We start from the raw sequence: 22,411 nt of genomic DNA on the forward strand, positions 1-22,411 counted from the left end.
TAGTTTTAGTTTTTAGTATGACATTTTCTCTTTAAACATCAAACCTGATTTTGGATCATCCTGGATTATGCAATCCCTCAGATTTCAGCAAGTATTTGACGGGAGCACACCTCACAGCGGACACTTTGCGTCCAAAAGATGTCGATGTTTTGTGTGAACACCACTGCTATCTTGCAGAGACTTCCTCACACTCTTCTTCACAATGCCGGAATTCATAGTTTCCTCTCAATGAACCACAGCTCCCCATAAAGGGCAGCACTTGTGTACACTGCCGCCTTCACGCTTGACTGTAAGCAAGACAATTAACTTGTCAAAAGACCAGAAAAAGACACCAGTTTTGTCATTATTGATATTTGAAGTGGCCAACATTGTGGGAAAAACAGTGTGCTTAATGTGCGGATGCTTTGACGTCACAATCAGGAAGACAATGCTTGATATGCTGCGTGCTCTTATGCCGCATTAAATTAAACAAGAGAGGAGCGTCACAATGTCATAGTACATGTTGGAATTCATGTTCCCCCCTCCATCAACAGTGTGGGCGGCACTCGTGCAGCCTCAGATCATGGCGCTACCGCCACCAGGCTCGGCTGTAGGCAAGACACAATTATCTTCACGAAAAGACCAGAAAAAGTCACTGGTTTTGTCACTGTTGACAATTTCAGTGGCCAACATCTATGAACAACGTGTGTGAAGACAACGCATGATATGCTGCATGCTGTGATGCCGTATTAAATTGAAAGAAAATAGTACATACTGTAGGTATATAGTATTATATCATAGTACATGTGGGAATTCATGTTTCTCACTCAATGAACCACAGCTCCTCAGTGTTGAGAGCACTCGTGCAGCCCCGGAATATGTTGCCAGCTCGACAATGGCTGTGTGTGGACTCGTTTTCAGTCGGTAGTAATTCTATACTGCTATGCAAGCTGTACAATGACGACTCTCAAGTATGTACTTTCTATAGTATTGTCCCGTTTAGAAGATGGTATCATTCATTTATGAATGATGCCCTTGCCAGGACATCTACGGCTGTGCACGTCTTCCTGTAGAGCCTCATGCATGTTACGCATAAGAGATGAGGACTGTGGTTTCAGACAAACGTACGTGGTCCAACCCGAGGAACCCGTCAAGGTTCCAGGTCTCTCGGAAGCCACTTGAGGCTCGCCTGAGCCGCTAACCCACGCACAGAAGCTTCCTCTCACGGTTTATACGCTCTCATGGGTGATGGATGGAGCCATTGAGCTGTCATCCTGCCACCACTTCCTCCCCAGCAGCCATCATCCCTCCTCTTTGGACGCGGAAAGAAGTGACAGGGACGTGCAGACAAATTGTGGTTACAAAGCTAAAAGGCAAAAATGGTAGGGAAGTCCCGCCTCTCTCATACTGCCTCCAAATATAGAACATTGCCGGGTCAGCTTTCATCTGCAGAGGTGATGTCATTTATTCGAACCACGACAATGACTTGCTTTTATGTAAGAACAATACTTAGTGTGTGTTTAGCACATCCTTACTAATAACAAAAGCATCACAAAGGATTGAAGTATCTGCAGAAGACCTCACCTTTCATCTCGTCTGAGCGGCTTCAGGGCTTTTTCACGCTAATAAGTCAGAGAGGAAATATCTTTTTACACAAAAACATCACTAATAAGTCAACCACAGATAATAAACTGTAGAGACACTATAAATCTGACAAAATTAAATAAATACAGACATACTGTAAACGCTAAGGACAGAAATGCATCTGTTGTTGCTCCAATATAAATACATGTATATACAGTATATATATATATATATATACAAAATTAAAAAAAACAATACATCAAAAATACAAATAATGATAATAATAGTAATAATAATAAGAATAATATGAAGTAAAACTTTTTTTGCTTTTATATCCCCTTTTTCCTCTCTTTTTCCTCACAATTTTTATGTATCATTTATTTAAAGGTGACCTGTTATACAAATTTTCGGGCCTTTTTATTGAGTTCTTGACTCGTATAGAACAGCTACACACAATAATAACCCGTACAGAAAGCTTTCCACTCCCGGTTCTCCTCCAGGCACGCCTCCTGCCGAGCCCACTCCGCTGTGATTGGTCACACTCCCTCTGCTCGCTGTATGCACACTCTATAATGCGACACAGACAAACGCTTTTGTCCGATTACTTCCACTAAATAAACACAGTTAGGACACTGGTGAATTGTTACTTACAGCTTGCTCTTCTGACTCTTCAACACGACAAAGTAACGTTGGAAAGGCGTCAGATTTCAACAGTTTGACGGATAGTCCAGCTTCATTCATGCTGTTCACAAAACAGTCCCTTACAAATGAGCGTATTTTTCTCTTGCTGGCCGGGAATCAGCAACTCCAACCACTTCTGCCTGATACTTGCCTCTTTAGGCACACCCCAACAAACAGAGCAGGCCTACAGCGTTTGCCTGGGCATGCCCATTTAAGGAAGTCCGGGTTGCGCTGACGTCAGTGGAACTCTGTGTTAAAAAGAACTTGCATGCAGAGCCATCCAAAACTGCTTTCAGGCCTCACTTCCAAATGCGCAAACGTCCTTATCTGACGCGTTGGCATCGTCTAACACGAGAAAACAACACTGTGACAACATTTATAGGCCAGACTAGATGAAAAGCATAATAGGCCCCCTTCTAGCAGGTAAACCTCATTCAGATAAAACATCTCTTCATGGCCAAAACAGCAGCAGAACACAAAGTTTCCGAGCAACCACACTGAGCAATATCTATTTCTTTCATACATTTCATATCAAACTGCAAACACATCCACACACACTTTATCTTTAACACTCAGCTCCAGGCTTTCTGTTCAGATTTTATTTGTACTTTTTAAAAGCACGGCCATGTTGAAGACAAAGCAGCAGACACACATCAAGGCTGTAAAAGCTTCTTTGGATTAGAGACACTACGACACACGCGGCGTGACAGACAGCCTTGGAGAGGTAGACGTGTGCAGGATGCAAACATATGGCCCCGCTGTCACCGACCCGCCCACCTCCCCTCTGGGGAACAACGATAGCCGGCAGAGAGGTCGACATTAAAGTACACGCCGGCGACAAAACCGTTTTGTCTTAACGAGAACGTGTAAGCCAGGAGCGCAAACGTCCTCCACAAGACGGATGGTTTGCTTGCTGACCTTAAAAAGCAGTCACATCTATAGCTCGCAGACACATTCTGGGTGGGTCATAGACTAAAAAGAAATATACTAATATTTAACATTTTAACAAGAAAATATAACAAATCATCTCAAATTTTGCCTTGGTTTCCGTACGCTGCCTTGGTTTTCATTGTTAGTGTGAAGGGTAAATCTGCTGCGAGCTCCAAAATAGAGAAGAGACGAGACAAGTTCTTTGAGAATAATGACAGGTACAATTTTTTACTCTTAGGTCCCAAAACAGTCCCTCGTCACCCATCTTCTATGTCGCGTATCCTCACTAGGGTTGCGGGTATGCTGGTTCGAGAGTGGAATGAACAGAGTGAGTGAACCCTCCTCTCAGTCATTCAGTCTCTTTGTCCCAGTGGGGAGAGGCGGGGCACTAACGAGTGTGCACTCGCTAGCTGTGTGTGTCATGTGCTACACGATGGAATACTTTCTCGGTGCCTGTTGTGTATAAAACACCATCTGATGTTAATTTCAGCCCGTTTGTTCAACGTCATTTTGTGACATGAAAAAGTTTGTGACAAAGACAATGAAATGAATAATACAAAATGCTGAAATTTAACGTTTCAGCTGCCGTGATTCCCCAAAAATAACACCTCATTGTGCACCAAACGCATCCAAGACATGTACTTTGAGCAAAGTCCCACAAAACATTACACCCCATTAAAGGTAAACAGCGTATTCCACACACAGTCTTGCTAAAAGTCAATCAAGGAAGCGTGAGTTTCAGATTATTTTCAGATTATTTTTCAGGTTATTTTCGGGTTATTTCTCTATATTTTTTGGCAATAACCAGACAACAATAAAAGTGACTGTGGTTCCAAATCTGAAATATTGTGATTTTTATTTTCATTGGGGTTTTTTGGTCTTTTTTATTTTGTGTACAGTGACATGACTTGGTTTACAGAGCGCATACTTCCTAACCCAAAGGTTAGCGGTTCAATTCCCGGGTAGGCATTCATCATGTTTTATCATTGCATCAAATTATATTACATCAGATGGAAGCCATTTCTACAACATTTCTTCATAGCTTCAGCTCAGATTCTAAACTATTCTGACGTTCATGCAACGTTTCAGCGTATTTCCACAGCATTTCAGTCCAGCTTCAGCTTCCAAACAGCTGCTATGTTCAGTCTACATTTTGATTTTCGTACCTTTTCAAATCATTTCAGTTTCGCGCCAGCTTTTCAGCATTCACACGAAGTGTCCACTGAAATTGAATCATCTAGTTTATTATGTTGTTTGTTTAATTTATTTTATTTAAAAGCTCTTGACAGTCCAGTTACAATGTTAAATACGCTTGAGAAATTAAAGTTGCTTTTGATATATTATCACTACATTCATGAACAAAATGGTCTCAAAATAACGTTGACAATAATATTTTTTAATCGACAATCATTTGTCGGACAATTATCCTCCAGCAAAATTTGTTCTTGTGACAGGTCTAATCACATCCATTTCTAACAACTTCAGGCTGTTTTTTTATATTATTTAAAAAATATATATCTTTTTATGTGTTTACAGTGTTCCCTCGTTTATCGCGGCGGATAGTTTCCCAAAATAGCCCGCAATAAGTACAATCCGCGAAGTAGCCAACTTAATTTTTCTCCAATGATTCTATATGTTTTACGGCTGTAAAACTCCTCACCATACACTTTATACACTTTTCTCAGACAGGCAATAACATTTTCTCACATTTCATTTTTCTCAAACACTTTCAAAAAGTTCAAACCTGCGTTTGAATGTTAATGACCAACCTACAGGTCGGACACAAGAAATTATTAAGTCAGTCACGCGTATTTCACTCCTGGCGCCACTCTGCTGTACGGTAGCGGTTTTGTATCCTTGTTAAAACAAACAGTTTGCCTCCTGTTGCAGTCCTCCTCCTTCGAACCTAAGATTCATTTACAAGCAAGCCAGCAAGCGAGCTAGCGATGACACAGCAGGCAGGGTGGCACGAACGAGATTGATTGACAATGGTCTACAGCCAATCAGGACGCAGAAAACAATAAGCAGTGCAGGCAGACGAGAAATAGAAGAAATAGACACTCAAGTTCCCACAATGCAATTTTTCTTAAAGAGCCTGAAACAGCGTTCATACGCACTAAAAAAAAAAAGCACTAAAAATCATCGAAACAGCGGTTATGCGAAGGGTAAACCACGACAGAGCGAGGGAACACTGTATTTTAGAAGTACACCTCTTTTAAATTTTATTATCTCAAATAAATGCAATATTTTCCAAAAATATTTTCCAGTCTTGATGAGGTACATCGGTGATCACCAACCCCTCTGAGCTTTAGTGCTGAGCCATCTCTGCGCAAATTGTACCCCCCCGATATATATATAGCGGTATATATATATTTTATTTATTTTGTAGAATTTTTTTAAGGTAAAAAGTACTAGATATTTAAAGCTTTGTATTTAAATACAAAGCTTTGTGTTATTATTGGTTGTTGGTGTCAACATTTCAGGTTTTTCTCATTGTGCATTCTGCTCTATTTTTACCATTTTTGCTGTTTTTTTAAATTTCCTTTTGTTTCTGCAGTGAAGCAATGACAAGTTAGCCACGGTCCGCATATGGGCCTTTTTTTTAGGGTTGCGTTCCCGGAGAGCGGCAAGGCGCACGTGCGTGTTCAGTGGTCAAAATGTGTGCCTGTTGGTCATTCTCCGGAAGGGGAGGGCACTGATGTAATAATCGCTTTTTTTCTAACATTCTTGCGACCGACCAAAGGCAAAGGTCCAAAAGGTCGATTAGTAGCTCGCAATCGACGGGTTGGTGACCCCCGAGATAAATAATTGATTGTGATGCATTATTATTTTAGGAGAAGCATTTTTCTAACTTAAAAAAATATGGTTATAATTGCAGTCAATGGGACCAAATAGTTCCAGACGGTAAGTGTAAGTATACATTCTGTATAACTTATGTTAAGAATTATATTAAAATAAAATACAAAACAAGTTCTTTCAGAATAATGAGAGGTTCAATTCAACCCGTGAGGCTCCGTTACAGTTTTTACCCTTAGGTCCCAAAACAGTCCCTCTCGTAAATGTAAAATACAGCAATATTTTTTCTCACTTTCACCGTATCAGCTTTCTTTAAACAACTTCAGGCAATGTTTTTTTTTAATTATTTAAAAATATCTATTTTTAATGTTTTTATTTTAGAATACACCTGATTTTTTTAATGGAAAAAAAACAGAAACATATCGAATATTTTCCAGTGTTGACCAGGTAAATCATTGATTCTGAAGCATTATTACTTTTGGAGCAGCATTTTTTATAAGATTTTTAGAACTTTAATTGGAGTCAATCCAGGGAAAGTACCTGACTATTCAAGACTAAAATGTTCCAGTAAGTCACGTAGGAAACCACATATGCGAGGGGAGGGGTGATCTGGAGAATGAAGGTCAGACTCGCATGCCGAGACACCCGAGGCCATTTGAATCAGGTGATAAGCACGTGGAGGACTTGTTTGGGAGATAAGAGGCCTCTAGCCTCAAGCAAATCATCACAGCAAGTCAGAGTGACATGAGTGTGTATCTCGGCAGAAATACATCCAGTGTGTACTGTATGCTAGTCCATAATTACAACTCATATTAGCACAGTCAAATGGGATTATGGACACAAAACATTTTATAACAAAGCATATTTCCTGACAGACAACAATGGGTGTGTGTTGACTCATTTTCAGTGGATAGTACGTCCATACTGCTACACAAGCTGTACACTGACTACTCTAAATGTCTGCAATACACCAGAAGGATAGAATACGCTCCTCCTCCTGCTCTATGACTGAGTGAATTTTGCGTAAAGTGAATGTAACAAAGCGCATGCGGCTTCCTAAAGCCAATCACTTGTCAGAGAGAGAAAGTATTTATGTCGAGCAGACGTCTGCTCTCAGGTTCATCCGGGCGACGACATTACATTAGTGGCTAACACGCTGACAGATGAACACCTCCAGCCCTTCCAGGACGGCCGCGCACTCCCTCTCACCTCCGTTCCATTTTATCAGCGCCGCACGTTCAAATTGGATTTGGCTCGGCCGGGTTGTAATTCATCGTGGACTTTGGCCACGCTCCAGCGGCTTTCCTCCCCTAGCGACGGCCTTCGTGAGGGCGGATAAATGCTAATTAGCCCCCAATCAGCCCACCCCCCCAATCCGATGTTGCTGTTAAGTAGTGACAAAAAGACATCATGTGACTTTATTCTTTCCAACATGACTTATCTTCTTACCTTTCTTGTCCCCAAAGAAGAGGGTCTGCTGTGCGGGGTTGGACCACTGGAGGGAGGTGTTGTCATTGAAATCCACCCTGCAGGTCATGTTGGCGGCCGCGCCCTCCAGCGCCGTCACGTTCTGAGTGATGGGGAACTGACCTTGGCCGCCTGTATTGGGGGGAGGAGGAGGAGTTCAGGTCATGGCTGTGGCAGGAAGAGACGGCTCGTTAGGACGAGGTCTTTCGTTTATGGAATTGCATTAACGCAACCGGACACGAAGGAAGGTCAACGTGTGGCCATCATGACATCACCGCCATCAATCTATTCATCTCTTTTCCATACGCTACCTGTGGAAGGTCATGAGCCAGCGCCTACACCAGGTGGCGCTGGCTCACTGAACCCTTCGAGCATTTTCTTAAATCCTAAACCAGGGGTGCCCAAAGTGCGGCCCGGGGGCCATATGCCGCCTGCAGCACATTCTAAAAATATCATTTAACAAGAAAACAAAGAAAAACAGCAGCAAAAATGGAAAAAATCAGCTGCAAATGTACAAGAATAAAGTCAAAATATGGTGATAGTAATGGTTGAATTCATTTTCAACATGCATACAAGTTACACTGGAGTACATCACATAGTACAATTCACAGTTCCACATGTCCAAAAAGGAGTAAGAAGAAGCAAAACATATTTAATCCTATTCCTCAACAACAACAAAAAAATCCAAGGAATAAAGTGATTTCTGGAAAATTAGGTTGGAGGAAAAAAGATCAAAATATTATGGGAACAATGTCATAATTACAAGGAGAAAATTCACAAGAAAGTTAAAATAGTAGAACTGAAAAAAACCCCATCATAAATGGAAAAAAACAGCTGTAATTTTACGAGAATAAAGTCAAAATATGAAGAGATAAAAGTCATACTCTAACGAGAAAAAAAGTTGTAATTTTACTAGAATAAATTTGGGATATTATGAAAAATGTCATTTTAGTAGCATAGAGTTGAAATATTAAAGAAAAAATAATCTGTTCTATTTTCTTCAAGTCGTAATATTAGAAAAAGTCAAAGTATTATGGCAATAAAGTCATAATTACGTGAAGAAAATTGACTACAAGAAAGTTTAAATATTTGGAATATGCCAAAAAAAAAAACAACAGCAAAAATGGGGGGAAAAATTAACTCGCTTTTTCACCTACATCACAAAGCTGAAATGCATTTTTTTTCAAATATATATTTATGAACAAGTATACTGCACAACACAGCAACAACACAACCAATGTTGGAATGCCAGTAAGGAGCAAACTGCTGAGTCGGCATTAATAGCGCTAGTGTGTGGATTGCCAACAACAATACGGCAACATAACAGCCATGACTTTCACACCAACTGCTGAATAAAAACCCTTTAAAGCGCATGCAGAGCTAGATCAAGTGGCCGGGTGCTGACCACTCATCATACTTCAAATGCAGCTACAAGAAAACTACATCAGGAAGTTAATAAGATGACCACTGAGCACCGTGCTCAGCTTAAGCTTAGCACGAACGAAGCTTAACATGAACGAAGGACATCTACCAAGACACGTCCGGCTTTCACAATAAAAGCGCTTTGCGTTACATCTTGTCTGACTGCACTGAACTAAAATCTGAGAAAAGTAGCTTCCAACACCATCAAATTAAAAGCACAAAGGGATTGCAGGCTCACCATTGGTACAAGCCTGGAGTTTGTTTTCCAGGGAGAAGATGGGCACATCGTTTTTTGACATGTAGGAGACAGGCAGTGTGCTGGCATGAATTAGCTTGACAATGCACAAAGAGAGCGTCGGAGAGAGTTAGACGTTATATACTTTCAGGTGAGCAACACGGCTATGGTGCGTTCAAGCACCGCTGGGAATAAACGCTTGGCAAAACATAATGAAACAAAACGACATAAACGTGAATAAAAAACATATTTTTTCCAGTGAAGTTCCAAAAAATGGATATGCATTTACATCGTATTCCATTCTGAAAGTTTTCCACGGCCCCGCCCACAGCGCGGTGGTTGGGGACCCTTCACCGACACTAGATCAGAGGTCAGGACTAGTCTGGGTTATTCCGGGATGCAAACAATGAAAGCTTTTCCTCCCCTGAGCATCTCACCTTGCGTGCTGCCTTCTCTCTGGACCCTAATTGAACGTACGGTCTAATTAGAGGGACCGGTTCTGTAGCCGGGTGCTGAATGGACACATGATCTCAATCATTAAAAGCTGTCAATGAGACCTAATCACCTTTCTTAGTCTACGTGTGTTCCACTTATCTCTTGGTGTGTTATTGAACTCCCCCAGTAGTGAGAGGACAGACTGCCAGATGAGTGCAGTAAACAGCAGCGTGCGTGTTTGCGGATGCATGCTCATCACCTCCGAGCATATCCTGGCTTCTCTGCCCCCCATCATAGGTGACATTGTCCCCGCCCCCTCCCAGGTACACTTGACCGCAGAGACACGTCGGTGGAGGCAGCAGCTGTCCGCCTCATTAGTCCGGCTCGCACCGGAGGGCCCCCCCGGGGTAGGCCCCCCCCTACCCCGGCTGCCGTAGATCGGTGGACCTTCCTTGACCTCGATTGTCCTGATGGACGCTGCTTGTCAGCTCAGGGACGAGGCCAGGCCGACTATTAATAGGAACGGGAACAGGATTCCAGAGGGGAACTTTTTACTTATTTGGCTCATTAAAAGACATCCAACAATGTCCTCATTTCATGAATTCATTTCAAGAATTCAACTGTCTGACTCTGTGTGCGTGTGTGCGTGTGTGTGTGTGTGTGCGCGTGTGTGTGTGTGTTTCCAATGGACTCATTTGATGCTCTATACAACATGAGCGCTCTGCTGTTTTTACAGAACTGCAAAAACTCGTGGATCGGTCTGACGTCAGTCATAAACTGATGTGGCTTGAGGGCCGCCAGTTGGACAACCCTGATGTAGGATGCAACTCTCACCTTGTGATAAAAACATCTGAAAATGCAGACAAAAGGTACATCTCAAATGAAAACCACACAGTAATCCCTCGTTTATCACATTTAATTGCTTCCACACACGACCATTCCATTCCATTCCATTTTATCCAGGTCCGGGTGACGGGGGCAGCAGTCTTAGTAGGGAAGCCCAGACTTCCCGGTCCCCGACCACCTCCTCCAGCTCCACCGGGAGGACACCAAGGCATTCCCAGACCAGCTGTGAGACATAATCCCTCCAGTGTGTCCTGGGTCTTCCCCGCGGCCTTCTCCCAGCTGGGCATGCCCGAAACACCTCACCAGGGAGGCGTCCGGGAGGCATCCGGACTAGATGCCCGAGTCACCTCCGCTGGCTCCTCTCCATGTAAAGGAGCAGCGGCTCTACTCTGAGCTCCTCCCGGATGACCGAGCGCCTCACCCCATCTCTTAGGGTGAGTCCCGCTACCCTACAAAGAAAACTAATTTCAGCCGCTTGTATCCGCGATCTCGTTCTTTCGGTCACGACCCAAAGCTCATGACCATAGGTGAGGGTGAGAGCTTTGCCTTCCGGCTCAGCTCTCTCTTCACCACGACGGTCCGGTACAGAGACCGCATTACTGCAGACGCTGCATCTACGCTCCAACCTTCGCTCACTCGTGAACAAGACCCTGAGATACTTGAACTCCTCCACCTGGGGCAGGACCTCATTCCCAACCCGGACCGTGATATCACGACTGTGATAAGTGAATTTCCACAAAGTAGGATTCCTTATTTATAAATGGAATATTGTGGTAGTTAGAGCATAGAAAACCTGTATACAACTTTCTAAATATGATTTTTAGCATTGTTATTAACGCTAACCCTCTAGACGTGCCATAACACCCCAATAGTCACCTTTACATTATTACCCAATATACAGTAGTAAACATAATAAGGGAAATAAGACATATAAGACACAATATAGACTTGTGCTCGTGTGTGTTGAAATAAATGTCTTCCAGACAGATGTAGTGACATCGGGGTTTTAGGGTTGAGGTTTAGCCGGATTACGGCCTCAACAGTAACCTGTGTTATTATTACGATTATTATGTTATTACTATTCCGAATGTGCGAAAATGAAAAGCCTGTAGTTTCAGGAAATCAAGTCTGGTGCATGTTACTTTAGTGACACCTTGTGGCCGGTGTAGAAAACTACATCGAATCAACGTCTTTTAATGCCTTATATTGTATTTGTATTTTACTTCATTTAACAATTTTTATGTTTGAAAATGCTTAATTTAGGCCAAAAATATGTCAGTTTTGCTTAAATATTCATATATTTTTTACAAATAATAGGCTGTCGTCAACCACAAAGCAGCGATCATTCATCAGTTAATACAGCTTTGAAAAAAGGCGCTAGAACGAGTGACGTAAAAGCATGTGGTCTACATGTGGCACGAGTCAAAGCTGGATTTGTCCGTGTGAGAGCAGACAGTTAAAGATTAAGGACGGCAAGGTCGCCCCCTCGTGTGTTGACGACACCATGAATAAACCTCTAAGTTATTGTCCTCCTGGGAAGAAGACCAGCCATACCCCCAGAAACGACTTTCATATCAGTCCTAAAGGCCAAATCATGTCAAGAGCGAGCATGAGCAGCAGCGGCGCCATCCTTTAAGCCATTATACAGTGTGTGGCGTGAAAGGAAGCCGACAGCCGCATACGCAGGTGACAGAAAGACACAGGTGACAGGAAGACAGGAAGATGCAGGTGACAGGAAGACAGGAAGACACAGGTGACAGGAAGACGAATGTGACAGGAAGACACAGGTGACAGGAAGACGCAGGTAACAGGAAGACAGGAAGACACAGGTGACAGGAAGACACAGGTGACAGGAAGACGAATGTGACAGGAAGACACAGGTGACAGGAAGACAGGAAGACACAGGTGACAGGAAGACACAGGTGACAGGAAGACACAGGTGACAGGAAGACGAATGTGACAGGAAGACACAGGTGACAGGAAGACGCAGGTGACAGGAAGACAGGAAGACACAGGTGACAGGAAGACACAGGTGACAGGAAGACGAATGTGACAGGAAGACACAGGTGACAGGAAGACAGGAAGACACAGGTGACAGGAAGACACAGGTGACAGGAAGACGAATGTGACAGGAAGACACAGGTGACAGGAAGATGCAGGTGACAGGAAGACAGGAAGACACAGGTGACAGGAAGATGCAGGTGACAGGAAAACAGGAAGACACAGGTGACAGGAGGCAATGCAATATGTTACTGAAACATATTACTCTTTTGTTTTGAGAAGGCAAACTCTTGACTTAATTGTCCCCACCAACTAACTACGTTCCTCATCACCAAAATCACACCAGAACTCGGCTCACGGGACAAAGTGGGGGGTAAGTCACAGTTGATGCACTACACCGCTGATGGGGATGTCATACAACTTCATGTCAAAAAATCTGAACTATCCCTTTAACACTAGAACTACCAAGAAGGGGCCATGGTAGGGGCCACGGTAGTTCTAGTGTTAAACCATGAATACTACAGTATTATACCTTATTAAAACATGAATATTACAGTTTTATACCTTATTAAAACATGAATAATAGACTATTAGAAAGTATGACAACATGAATACTACACCTTACTAAACCATGAATATTACAATATTAAAGAGTTTTATGGTTGTTTTTTTTGTGAAGGTGCGCTCTGAAGTGGTGTCTGCTCGTCCTCAGAGATCACGGCGCTCGATAAACAAATGAAAAATACTCTGGGCTGCTTATAAAAACAACAAAAACCACGAACCCGAAGTGAACCCGTTTGTCAATGAAAATGTGTCTTAATGAAATTGCGAGCCTTTTTATGTGTTTGCTTTTGTGTGTTGTGAATAATAATAGTAATCAAAACATCCGCCTGCCTCTTCAACACTAATTGCTCCCTTGGTGCTGCTTTAACATCACATATATATATACATTTCTACATTCATATATTTATATAAGCATCACATGATGCTGGTTTTTACCTTTCACCCTAGCTGCCTCACACACTTTCTGCTGAACAGCCTTCAAAATCAATACCAGTCTTGTTTGGTTTGTTTTGAAATAAGAAATGATTCTTCCAAGTCTGAAGATGAGTTGGGAAGAGAATGATGACTACGGAGAGCTTACATCTGACAGTTGACACCTCGGCTTTACAAAATCCATAGGGTTCTTGCTTTGCCATATGAACAATAATCTGTGAAAGTCTGAAAAAGGTGGAAGAAAAAAACATGAAGTCATTCAGGCTTTGGCGTTTTGTGCGGGATAGCATTCAAAATGAACAGGGTCCTTACCCAACACCAGGAACCAGCAGAGTGCTGCCCATTACACAATCAAATCCAACGTGGATCTGTCATCACTTCATATGACTCTTTTTAACACCTGATCACTGAATAATAGGAGTGTCACAAGATTTCACAAGATTCAATCGTGACAAGATTTATCCTTCAGAAAATAAAAAGTCTCATGGGCACTAGGCCTGGAATGATAATAAATCAATCAAATCAATCACACAATAAATTAAAACGAGCTCAATCGTTTTGCCGTCTTTAATATATCTCTACCCTCCAAACAGGCAGGAAGAGCGTTCACTGTGCGGCGCTTTCTTGGCGCGTTCCATAGAACAACGGCATGAACGGAGTGAGCCCTTTTGTCAGTCATACAGTATCTTAGTCTTGGAGGGTAGAGGCGAGGCCGCAAGCATTCACACAGAGTGCAGAAGAGTGTAACGGAGTAGAAATTAAAGGGTCCCTGAAATGATTTATGAACTTTGCTTAAATATGTTATGTATTGTTTGTAATTATGTTTTACATTGTTCAATTTTTGAAAGCGAACGGAAAACTCGAAAAAATGACATTTATAGTTCATGATGGCAGTCACGACGAGCTAGCTTAACTGTTCAGCCTCATTTCCGGAAGTGACGCCTTCGGTGTACTATGACTCAGCTACACAAACATAACGGTGTACGAGACAGAGAATGTTTACAGTGATTATAGCGAAGATTTGAGCAATGGGTCAATAGTTTTCGAGGAGAAAAGAAGGGAGAAACATTTGGAGATGAAATAGAGAATTTGCAGAACATGGATTTAAGCCTTTAGACACGGAGATGAAGATTGGTCGTCTTCAATACACAGAATGGTAAGTGTAAATTACTCTGGAGTTGCTTATCCTTTGATTATTGTTTAAATCGGCTCGTTAATGGGCATAAATGGGTCTTTATAGCCTGATTTATTTTATATTTCATCGGCTGCAGCCGCTGCACCCCCCAGGAAACATACATTTGGATGTGAAAAGCTGTTTATATAACATGTATAATGCTTTACAGCCTTGTCGCTATCATGGAATAGTGTTTAGAATACATTACATTACAACTTTGACGTCATTCTTAATGCCTTTTTTCCTGTGTACCGTCGGAATAGAATCCTTTTTCAAAAAGCATTTATGCTGTACTTTCAAGCCAAATGCTTCTTGGAAAGGTGTTCCTTCATAGCAGTCTTCAGTGAATCGATCACTGTAAAGAACAGAAGTGGAGGTGGACATCCATCTGTCTCTCGTTCTCTGCACTCGCTTCGTCCATTTTTGTCATAAACCTTCCTCTTTTGGAAAAGAAAACAAACTTAGCGCATCACTCGGATGCTATAAACATCCAGCAGCAACACAATATTTTGGCATGACTATTTTGATGAAAAATATACTGAATCAAGTCGACTATCTACCTCGAGAAGCGTTTGCTTACTCTGCTTTAGCTGAGAGGTGTCACCCCGATGACGTCACTTACGGAAATGTGGCTGAACTGCGAGAGCTAGCTCATCGTGGCTGACGCCATCAACTATAATTGTAGTTCTTGCAAATGATACTATTATACTATACATATTTAAGCAAAGTTGTTCAATCATTTTAGGAAGCATTTAAGTTTGATAAACTAATTAGTTCTGTTGTCAGAGCAGCTTTTTTCCACCTCAAGCTCCTGGCAAAGGTGAAGCCCTTTTTATCAGGAGTGGACCTTGAAAGAGCTATTCATGCTTTCATTAGCTGGAGGCTCAATTATTGTAATGCCCTCTATAATGGAGTAAATCAGTCCCTCCTCCGCAGGCTCCAGTTGGTACAAAAGGCAGCTGCTCGCCTTCTCACTAATGCTCCAAAACACGCCCATATCGCTCCAGTTGTCTTTTCTCCCCATTGGCTCCCAGTACATTTTACAACACAAGTCCTCCTGTGTGTGTTCACGGCCATGAATGGTCTTGCTCCAGCATACTTGGCTGATCTTTTCACTGTTAGTCACAACAACTTTGGAAGTCCCGAGAACAAGGTATGACAATTGGAGGGTGGGTGGGGGGAATCACTGTTTTGCTGCCTTTGCCCCCAAACTTTGGAAGTCCCTTCCGGCTGCTCTATGGCCAATCATGGAGCTACCAGTTTTTACATACTCATTTATTCAGACTGCCATTTGACACGTGATCACTCTTGCTGTTTTACAGTGCATATGATTCTGTGCATGTGCATCTATTTTTCTCTTTTAAAATGACCCTGTTCTACTAACCTGTTTTTTTATTCTCGGGACGCACCTTGGGCAACGCTGGGATGATATGTCATTCAAAATCAACGGGCCAACACTTCAAAATCGATAGGTTTAGAAGACAATGGCTTATTCAAAAGCTATAGGATTCTTGCGCTACCACTGGCACCAGTGACCAGTGTTTCCGCGACATGTAATTGATCGTGGTGGCCCGCCACTGCAAAATAAAAGCCGTCACACCTTAAAAATGATTTTTTAAAACTTGAAAACAATGTTAAGTAATATACTGTATGAATGGATGTAGTGTATATGCTATATACTGTACAGTGGTGTGAAAAAGTGTTTGCCCCCTTCCTGATTTGTTTTTTTCGCATGTTTGTCACACTTACATGTTTCAGATCATCAAGCAAATTGAAATATTAGTCAATGACAACACAACTGAACACAAAATGCAGTTTTTAAATTAAACTTTTTATTATTAAGGGAGAAAAAAAATTCAAACTTACATGGCCCTGTGTTGCCACCCCTCAGAAAGGAAGTAATTGAGATCTATCAGTGTGAAAAAGTTTATAAAGCCATTTCAAAAGCTTTGGGACTCCAGCGAACCACAGTGAGAGCCATTATCCACAAATAGCCAAAACATGGAACAGTGGTGAAGCTTCCCAGGTGTGGCCAGCCAACCAAAATGACCCCAAGAGCGCAGCAACGACACTTCAAAGTGGTCACAAAAGACCCCACAACAACATCCAAACAACTGCAGGCCTCACTTGCCTCAGTTAAGGTCAGTGTTCATGACTCCACCATAAGAAAGACACTGGGCAAAAACGGCCTGCATGGCAGAGTTCCAAGACCAAAACCGCTGTTGAACAAAAACAACATTAAGGCTCGTCTCAATTTTGCCAGAAAACATATGGATGATCCCAAAGACCTTTGGGAAAATACGCTATGGTCTGATGAGACAAAAGTTGAACTTTTTTGAAAGTGTGTGTCCCATTACACCTCGCGTAAAAGTAACGCTGCATTTCAGAAAAAGAAAATCATGCCAACAGTAAAATATGGTGGTGGTAGTGTGATGGTCTGGGGCTGTTTTGCTGCTTCAGGACCTGGAAGACTTGCTGTGATAAATGGAACCATGAATTCTGGTGTCTACCAAAAAATCCTGAAGGAGAATGTCCGGCCATCTTCATCCAGCTGAAACCAACTCGGGTTCTGCAGCAGGACAATGATCCAAAACACACCAGCAAGTCCACCTCTGAATGGCTGAAGAAAAACAAAATGAAGACCTTGTAGTGGCCTAGTCAAAGTCCTGACCTGAATCCTATTGAGATGCTGTGGCATGACCTTAAAAAGGCGTTTCATGCTGGAAAACCCTACAATGTGGCTGAACAATTCTGAAAAGATGAGTGGGCCAAAATTCGTAAGAGACTCATTGCAAGTTATCACAAACGCTTGATTGCAGTTGTTGCTGCTCAGGGTGGCCCAACCACTTATTAGGTTTAGGGGGCAATATCACTTTTTCACACAGGGACATGTAGGTCTGGATTTTTTGTCCTTTAATACTAAAAAGTTTCATTTAAAAACTGCAATTGTGTTCAGTTGTGTTATCATTGACTAAAATTTAAATTTAAACACGTAGTGTGTCGAGCTTTAGATCGTGACACTATCACACTCCAACAGGTAGCTGATATGCTTGCGGTAGATCACCAACTGAGTTCACCAAAGAATATTTGACACTTGTATTTAATGACAAATGAGCACACTGAGTGGAGATGTGCTTTGTAAATAAACTACAATTTAATGTTGGCAGTCACATTCAATACTGAAGCTCACCTATCTTTTCTTTTTGTCGAAGTGGATTTAATAATGTTGTTATTTGTCATAATAAAAAAAAAACATGCAGATGCAGCAGCAGCATGACACATCGGCGGCAGTCCCATGCAGCCCACCACCCCAGCTTCACAAAATCCTAGTGGAAGATTCAAGATTCAAGATTCTAGAGAGTTTATTGTCATATGCATAGTAAAACAGGCAGTTATACTATGCAATGAAAATCTTATTCATTCTCCCAAGAAAAGAAAGAAAAACATAAGAAAGAATAAGAACATAAGAAACATAAACATATATACCAATAAATTAAGCAACAACAACAGAAGAGACATTAATACAAATAAATAAATAAATAAATAAATAAATAAAGTGCTATGAGTGTGTGCGTGTGTGAGTGCTTCGTTGAGAAGCCTGATGGCCTGTGGGTAAAAGCTGTTTGCCAGCCTTGTGGTCCTGGACTTCAAACTCCTGTAGCGTCTGCCTGACGGTAGGAGTGTGAATAATGAGTGTTGTGGATGTGTGCTGTCCTTGATGAGGTTGTGTGTTCTTCGTAGGACTCTAGATTTATAAATGTCTTGCAGTGAGGGGAGGGCTGCCCCAACAATGTTCTGTGAGGTCTTGATCACCCGCTGGGGTGCCTTCCTATCACGTGTTGTACAGTTACCGTACCAAACAGTGATGGAGGCGGTAAGGACACTTTCCATAGTGCATCTGTAGAAGCAACTCAGGATTGTGGTGGACATGCCAAATTTCCTCAGTCTTCTCAGGAAGTACAGTCTTTGGGACTTCTTCATAATTTGTTGGGTGTTGTGAGACCAGGTGAGGTCCTCGCTGATGTGTGTGCCAAGGAACTTGAAGGTTTTCACCCTCCCCACCTCAGTCTCATCAATAAACAGGGGTTTATGCGGCTCCTTTTCCCTTGTTCTTGGGTCGATGATCATCTCTTCAGTCTTATCTGTATTGAGAAGGAGATTGTTATCACGACACCAAGCTATGAGGTCCGCCACCTCTCTTCTGTATGATGTTTCAACACCACCAGTGATCAGGCCGATGACTGTAGTGTCATCCGCAAATTTAATGATGCTGGTGTTGTTCTGGGAGGCCACGCAATCGTAGGTGAAGAGCGTGTAGAGGAGCGGACTCAGCACACACCCCTGTGGGGTCCCAGTGCTCACAATTCTTGAGCTGGATGTGCGATTGTGGACTCTGACTGACTGGGGCCTGCCTGTTAGAAAGTTAAACACCCAGTTACAGAGGGAGGGTGACAGGCCAAGTGTGAGGATCTTATTTGTGAGTTTGTGGGGGCTGACTGTATTAAAAGCAGAGCTATAGTCTATAAATAGCATTCTGACATATGTGTCCTGGCCCTGTAGGTGAGAAAGGGCTGTGTGGATGGCAGTGTTGACTGCATCATCCGTGGACCGGTTCTGGTGATATGCAAACTGTAGGGGGTCCACAGTTGCCGGGATGCTCTTTTTGATGTGGGTCATGACTATTCTTTGAAAGCACTTCATAACAATAGGAGTGAGTGCTATAGGGCGATAGTCATTCAAGCAGGTCACGTTGCTCTTCTTGGGTACGGGCACTATGGTGGTGGACTTAAAGCAGGTCGGTACAGATGCTTGTGCAAGCGACAGGTTAAATATGTCAGCAAGCACATCAGCTAGCTCTGATGAGCAAACCCGAAGTGCACGTCCTGAGATGTTGTCTGGGCCTGCTGCTTTTCGTGGGTTTGTTTTGTTCAGAACCCTGCGCACATCAGCTGATGTCACCATGAGAGGTGAGTCCTGTGTGCTCCCCAAGTCCAGCCACCCTCTCTGCTCATCAGGAGTTTGGGTGTCAAAGCGGGCATAGAACTCATTCAGCTCATCTGCTGGTGTGCTGCAAAGAAACACACGACCGTTGACCTGAGTCACACGGGACAACTTGTGTCAGGTATTACAAGTGAATAGGGTTCTTGCTCAGTTTGATGAGGAGACTACAGAATCAGAGCATGAAGGCCAAAAGGAGAAGAATGCAGATTTACGCTGTACACAACTTGAGATTTAAGGAGTATTTTACATAAATAAACATATTAAAGTACCCCCACTAGAATCCAAAATTATTTTAAAAGCCTGTGAAATGAGGAAGATAGGGCCCCTTAAAAGATGGCAACTCCTAGAACCAGAACCTCTCAAGCTGATTTTTGACTCGTTAGCGCACATGACTATAAAAATCATTGGGGTTCTTGCACCACTGGAATAAGACCAATGGAGTGGATCCATGTAGCTTCACTCCAGACGAGTCATGAGCGCAGCTTCATGGAATGCAAGCGTTATCATTTCTGGAGGCCAAGAAAACGATCCTTGCGGGCTATTGATTTTTGCGAGTGTGGGCGGCTACGTGGAGAATATCAATAGGAGGAGGACAGGAGCGGTCGCCAGCCAACTGGCAAGGTGGATCCACAAGCGATGAATGTAAATAAGAGCTTTATTGCTGTTGATGAGATGACTGCACGAGAAGAGTCTGTAGATAACGCCATGCCGCGATCTCGCTGCTTAATGTTGAGTCAAATAAAATAAATAGGAGGAAGATGCGCAGCAAAGGCTTTCAGCTGACTGCACCAAATAACAGCAAGCGGCGTGTTGATGAATGCTTCGGGAGCGTTCAAGCGCAGCGCTGCACAATCAACTGGAAAGTGCAGGCAGCGTTCAAGAGAAACCGTCGCGCCTCCCTTTATTACACACTTATAACTACTTATTTATTTTACCATACACAGCTACTGTACACTCTCACTGGACACTACATTAGGTACACTATAAAATATCATGTTTAATAATCTGCCTTTTCACAGATTATAATGCCCGGGTTTAGAAATGGGTCTCACATTATGCAGTGCAGTCGACACGGAAACAAAATAATACAAGTATTTAAAATATTACGTTAGAAATGAATAAAATGTCTAAAATTACATTGATGTAATTATGTAAATTACATTTATTACAATAAACACCAATCAAAACTGAGGATTAATATTTATAAAAGGCAGATTTTTATACAAATATGTTTATATATTTTGATAATACATTTAAAAATATTTTAAATAATACATTTTTAAATAAATATAATATAATGGAGTAATTAATCATTTTTTATTGTTAGGGCATAAAAACAATATATTATAAATATCTGCTAATAAAAAATGTTTTTGTATTAATAAAAAAATAAAAAAATAAAACAAAAATAATAAATTAAATAAAGTAGCTAAAATAATCCCACATTTAGATGCACAATACAAAATGGTGGCTTGAAGAAACTAATAAAAACGTACAAACGTATTTTTCTCTTCTGGTTGCGGCTTTCCTACATGAACACATGAGCATCACAGCTCATCCTCACGGTTAGGACATTTTGGGGACTTAATTTGACCTTATTTGTTGTGTAAGAGGTGCAAAATATTAGAAACGGGTGTCCAAATGATGTTGTGCAATCCACACGTAACCAAAATAATAAAATTATTACTTAAAATATCACATTAAAATACTTCAAATATCCAATTATATAGTACATGTATTACATTTATATTGTTATGAGAGTGCCCATCAAAACTGAGGATGAAATACTTTTAAAGGGCCAATGTAATGTTTACAGTATTTAGCTAATACATTTTTATATATTTAAAATATATTTTATATTATTATTTCATTATTATTATATCTCTATTAATTCTAACAGCACAAATGATTTACTATTTTTAGGACATCCAAAGAATATATTCAAATTATTTGCTAATGTAAATATAAAATCTAAGTTGAGCAATTTAAGTATAAAGAAAATATAACAATCAAAAAGAAAAAGTGCAATAATAAAATAAAAACAAATCCCACATTTAAATGCACAAAATGTTGTAGAAATTCCTAGAAATGTCCAGAAAAGTATGTTTTTCTCTTGTGATTGTGGCTTTTCTCCCATGACCAAATGAACATCCCCTGAGAAGACGAGAATTAATCACCACTAATGCTGCGTCTTGACAAAATTGTAATTAATAGGCCGGGCGTAACGCGTGCGGCCTATTTGCCAGCATGTTGGGAGAGAGTGTATAAATATTCCATGTAATTAAAAGTGCACGCCTCTGGTGGCGTGTGTGGCGAGAAGGAGAAATAAAAGAGACTTTGCCATCTCCCATGTGACTCCTGACGCCGGGCTGCTCGTTCTCGTCTTTGCTCCTTCCATCCTTCCGTCGGAATCACGGCGCAGCTCCGCCACTCGAAGCTGGCTTGGTGCGAGCGCGACACGACTTCTTCAAAGATCGCAGGTTTGAACGCCAACTCTTTTCCCTTGTGTTATTACCCCTTTCTTCAAAACTATAGTCTGTCTATTAAAGCTTGGATTTCATGTGCATATCTGGGTGATGGCGCCAGGGCGGCTTCTGCAGTATAAATCTTCCCGAGCTCTTCAAGGAAATCACAATAACAAGTTTTAAAATAACTTGCCGAGTTCCCTCAAGTTCATCTCCCGTGAGAGCAAACGCAGATGAAAAGTGCGGAGTGAGAATATTTTTGGCTCCTGTCGGCGACACTTTCTATCACCTCTTTAGCGACGTACTGTAAACTTCTCTCAGGGCATTTGTATCCATCGCTACTGGACTCGTCTCGTTGTCTTTGAAGACATTTTTCAAAGCTTTCTAGGCTTCGTCAGT

General features: G+C 41.8%; 1 protein-coding gene across 3 annotated transcripts in view; it reads right to left on the reverse strand.

Annotated features, from left to right (window-relative positions):
• The window catches only part of cadm2b (cell adhesion molecule 2b), a 156,118-nt gene that overhangs the window by 30,969 nt on the left and 102,738 nt on the right, over nucleotides 1–22,411 (reverse strand). For all 3 annotated transcript variants that reach the window (XM_054793554.1, XM_054793551.1, XM_054793553.1), the window contains one exon: nucleotides 7,420–7,569. In XM_054793554.1, the coding sequence (XP_054649529.1) occupies nucleotides 7,420–7,569 (150 nt within the window). The remainder of the gene's footprint in view (nucleotides 1–7,419; nucleotides 7,570–22,411) is intronic.

The sequence above is a fragment of the Dunckerocampus dactyliophorus genome, chromosome 12, assembly GCF_027744805.1.
Source record: "Dunckerocampus dactyliophorus isolate RoL2022-P2 chromosome 12, RoL_Ddac_1.1, whole genome shotgun sequence".
Classification (NCBI taxonomy): domain Eukaryota; kingdom Metazoa; phylum Chordata; class Actinopteri; order Syngnathiformes; family Syngnathidae; genus Dunckerocampus; species Dunckerocampus dactyliophorus.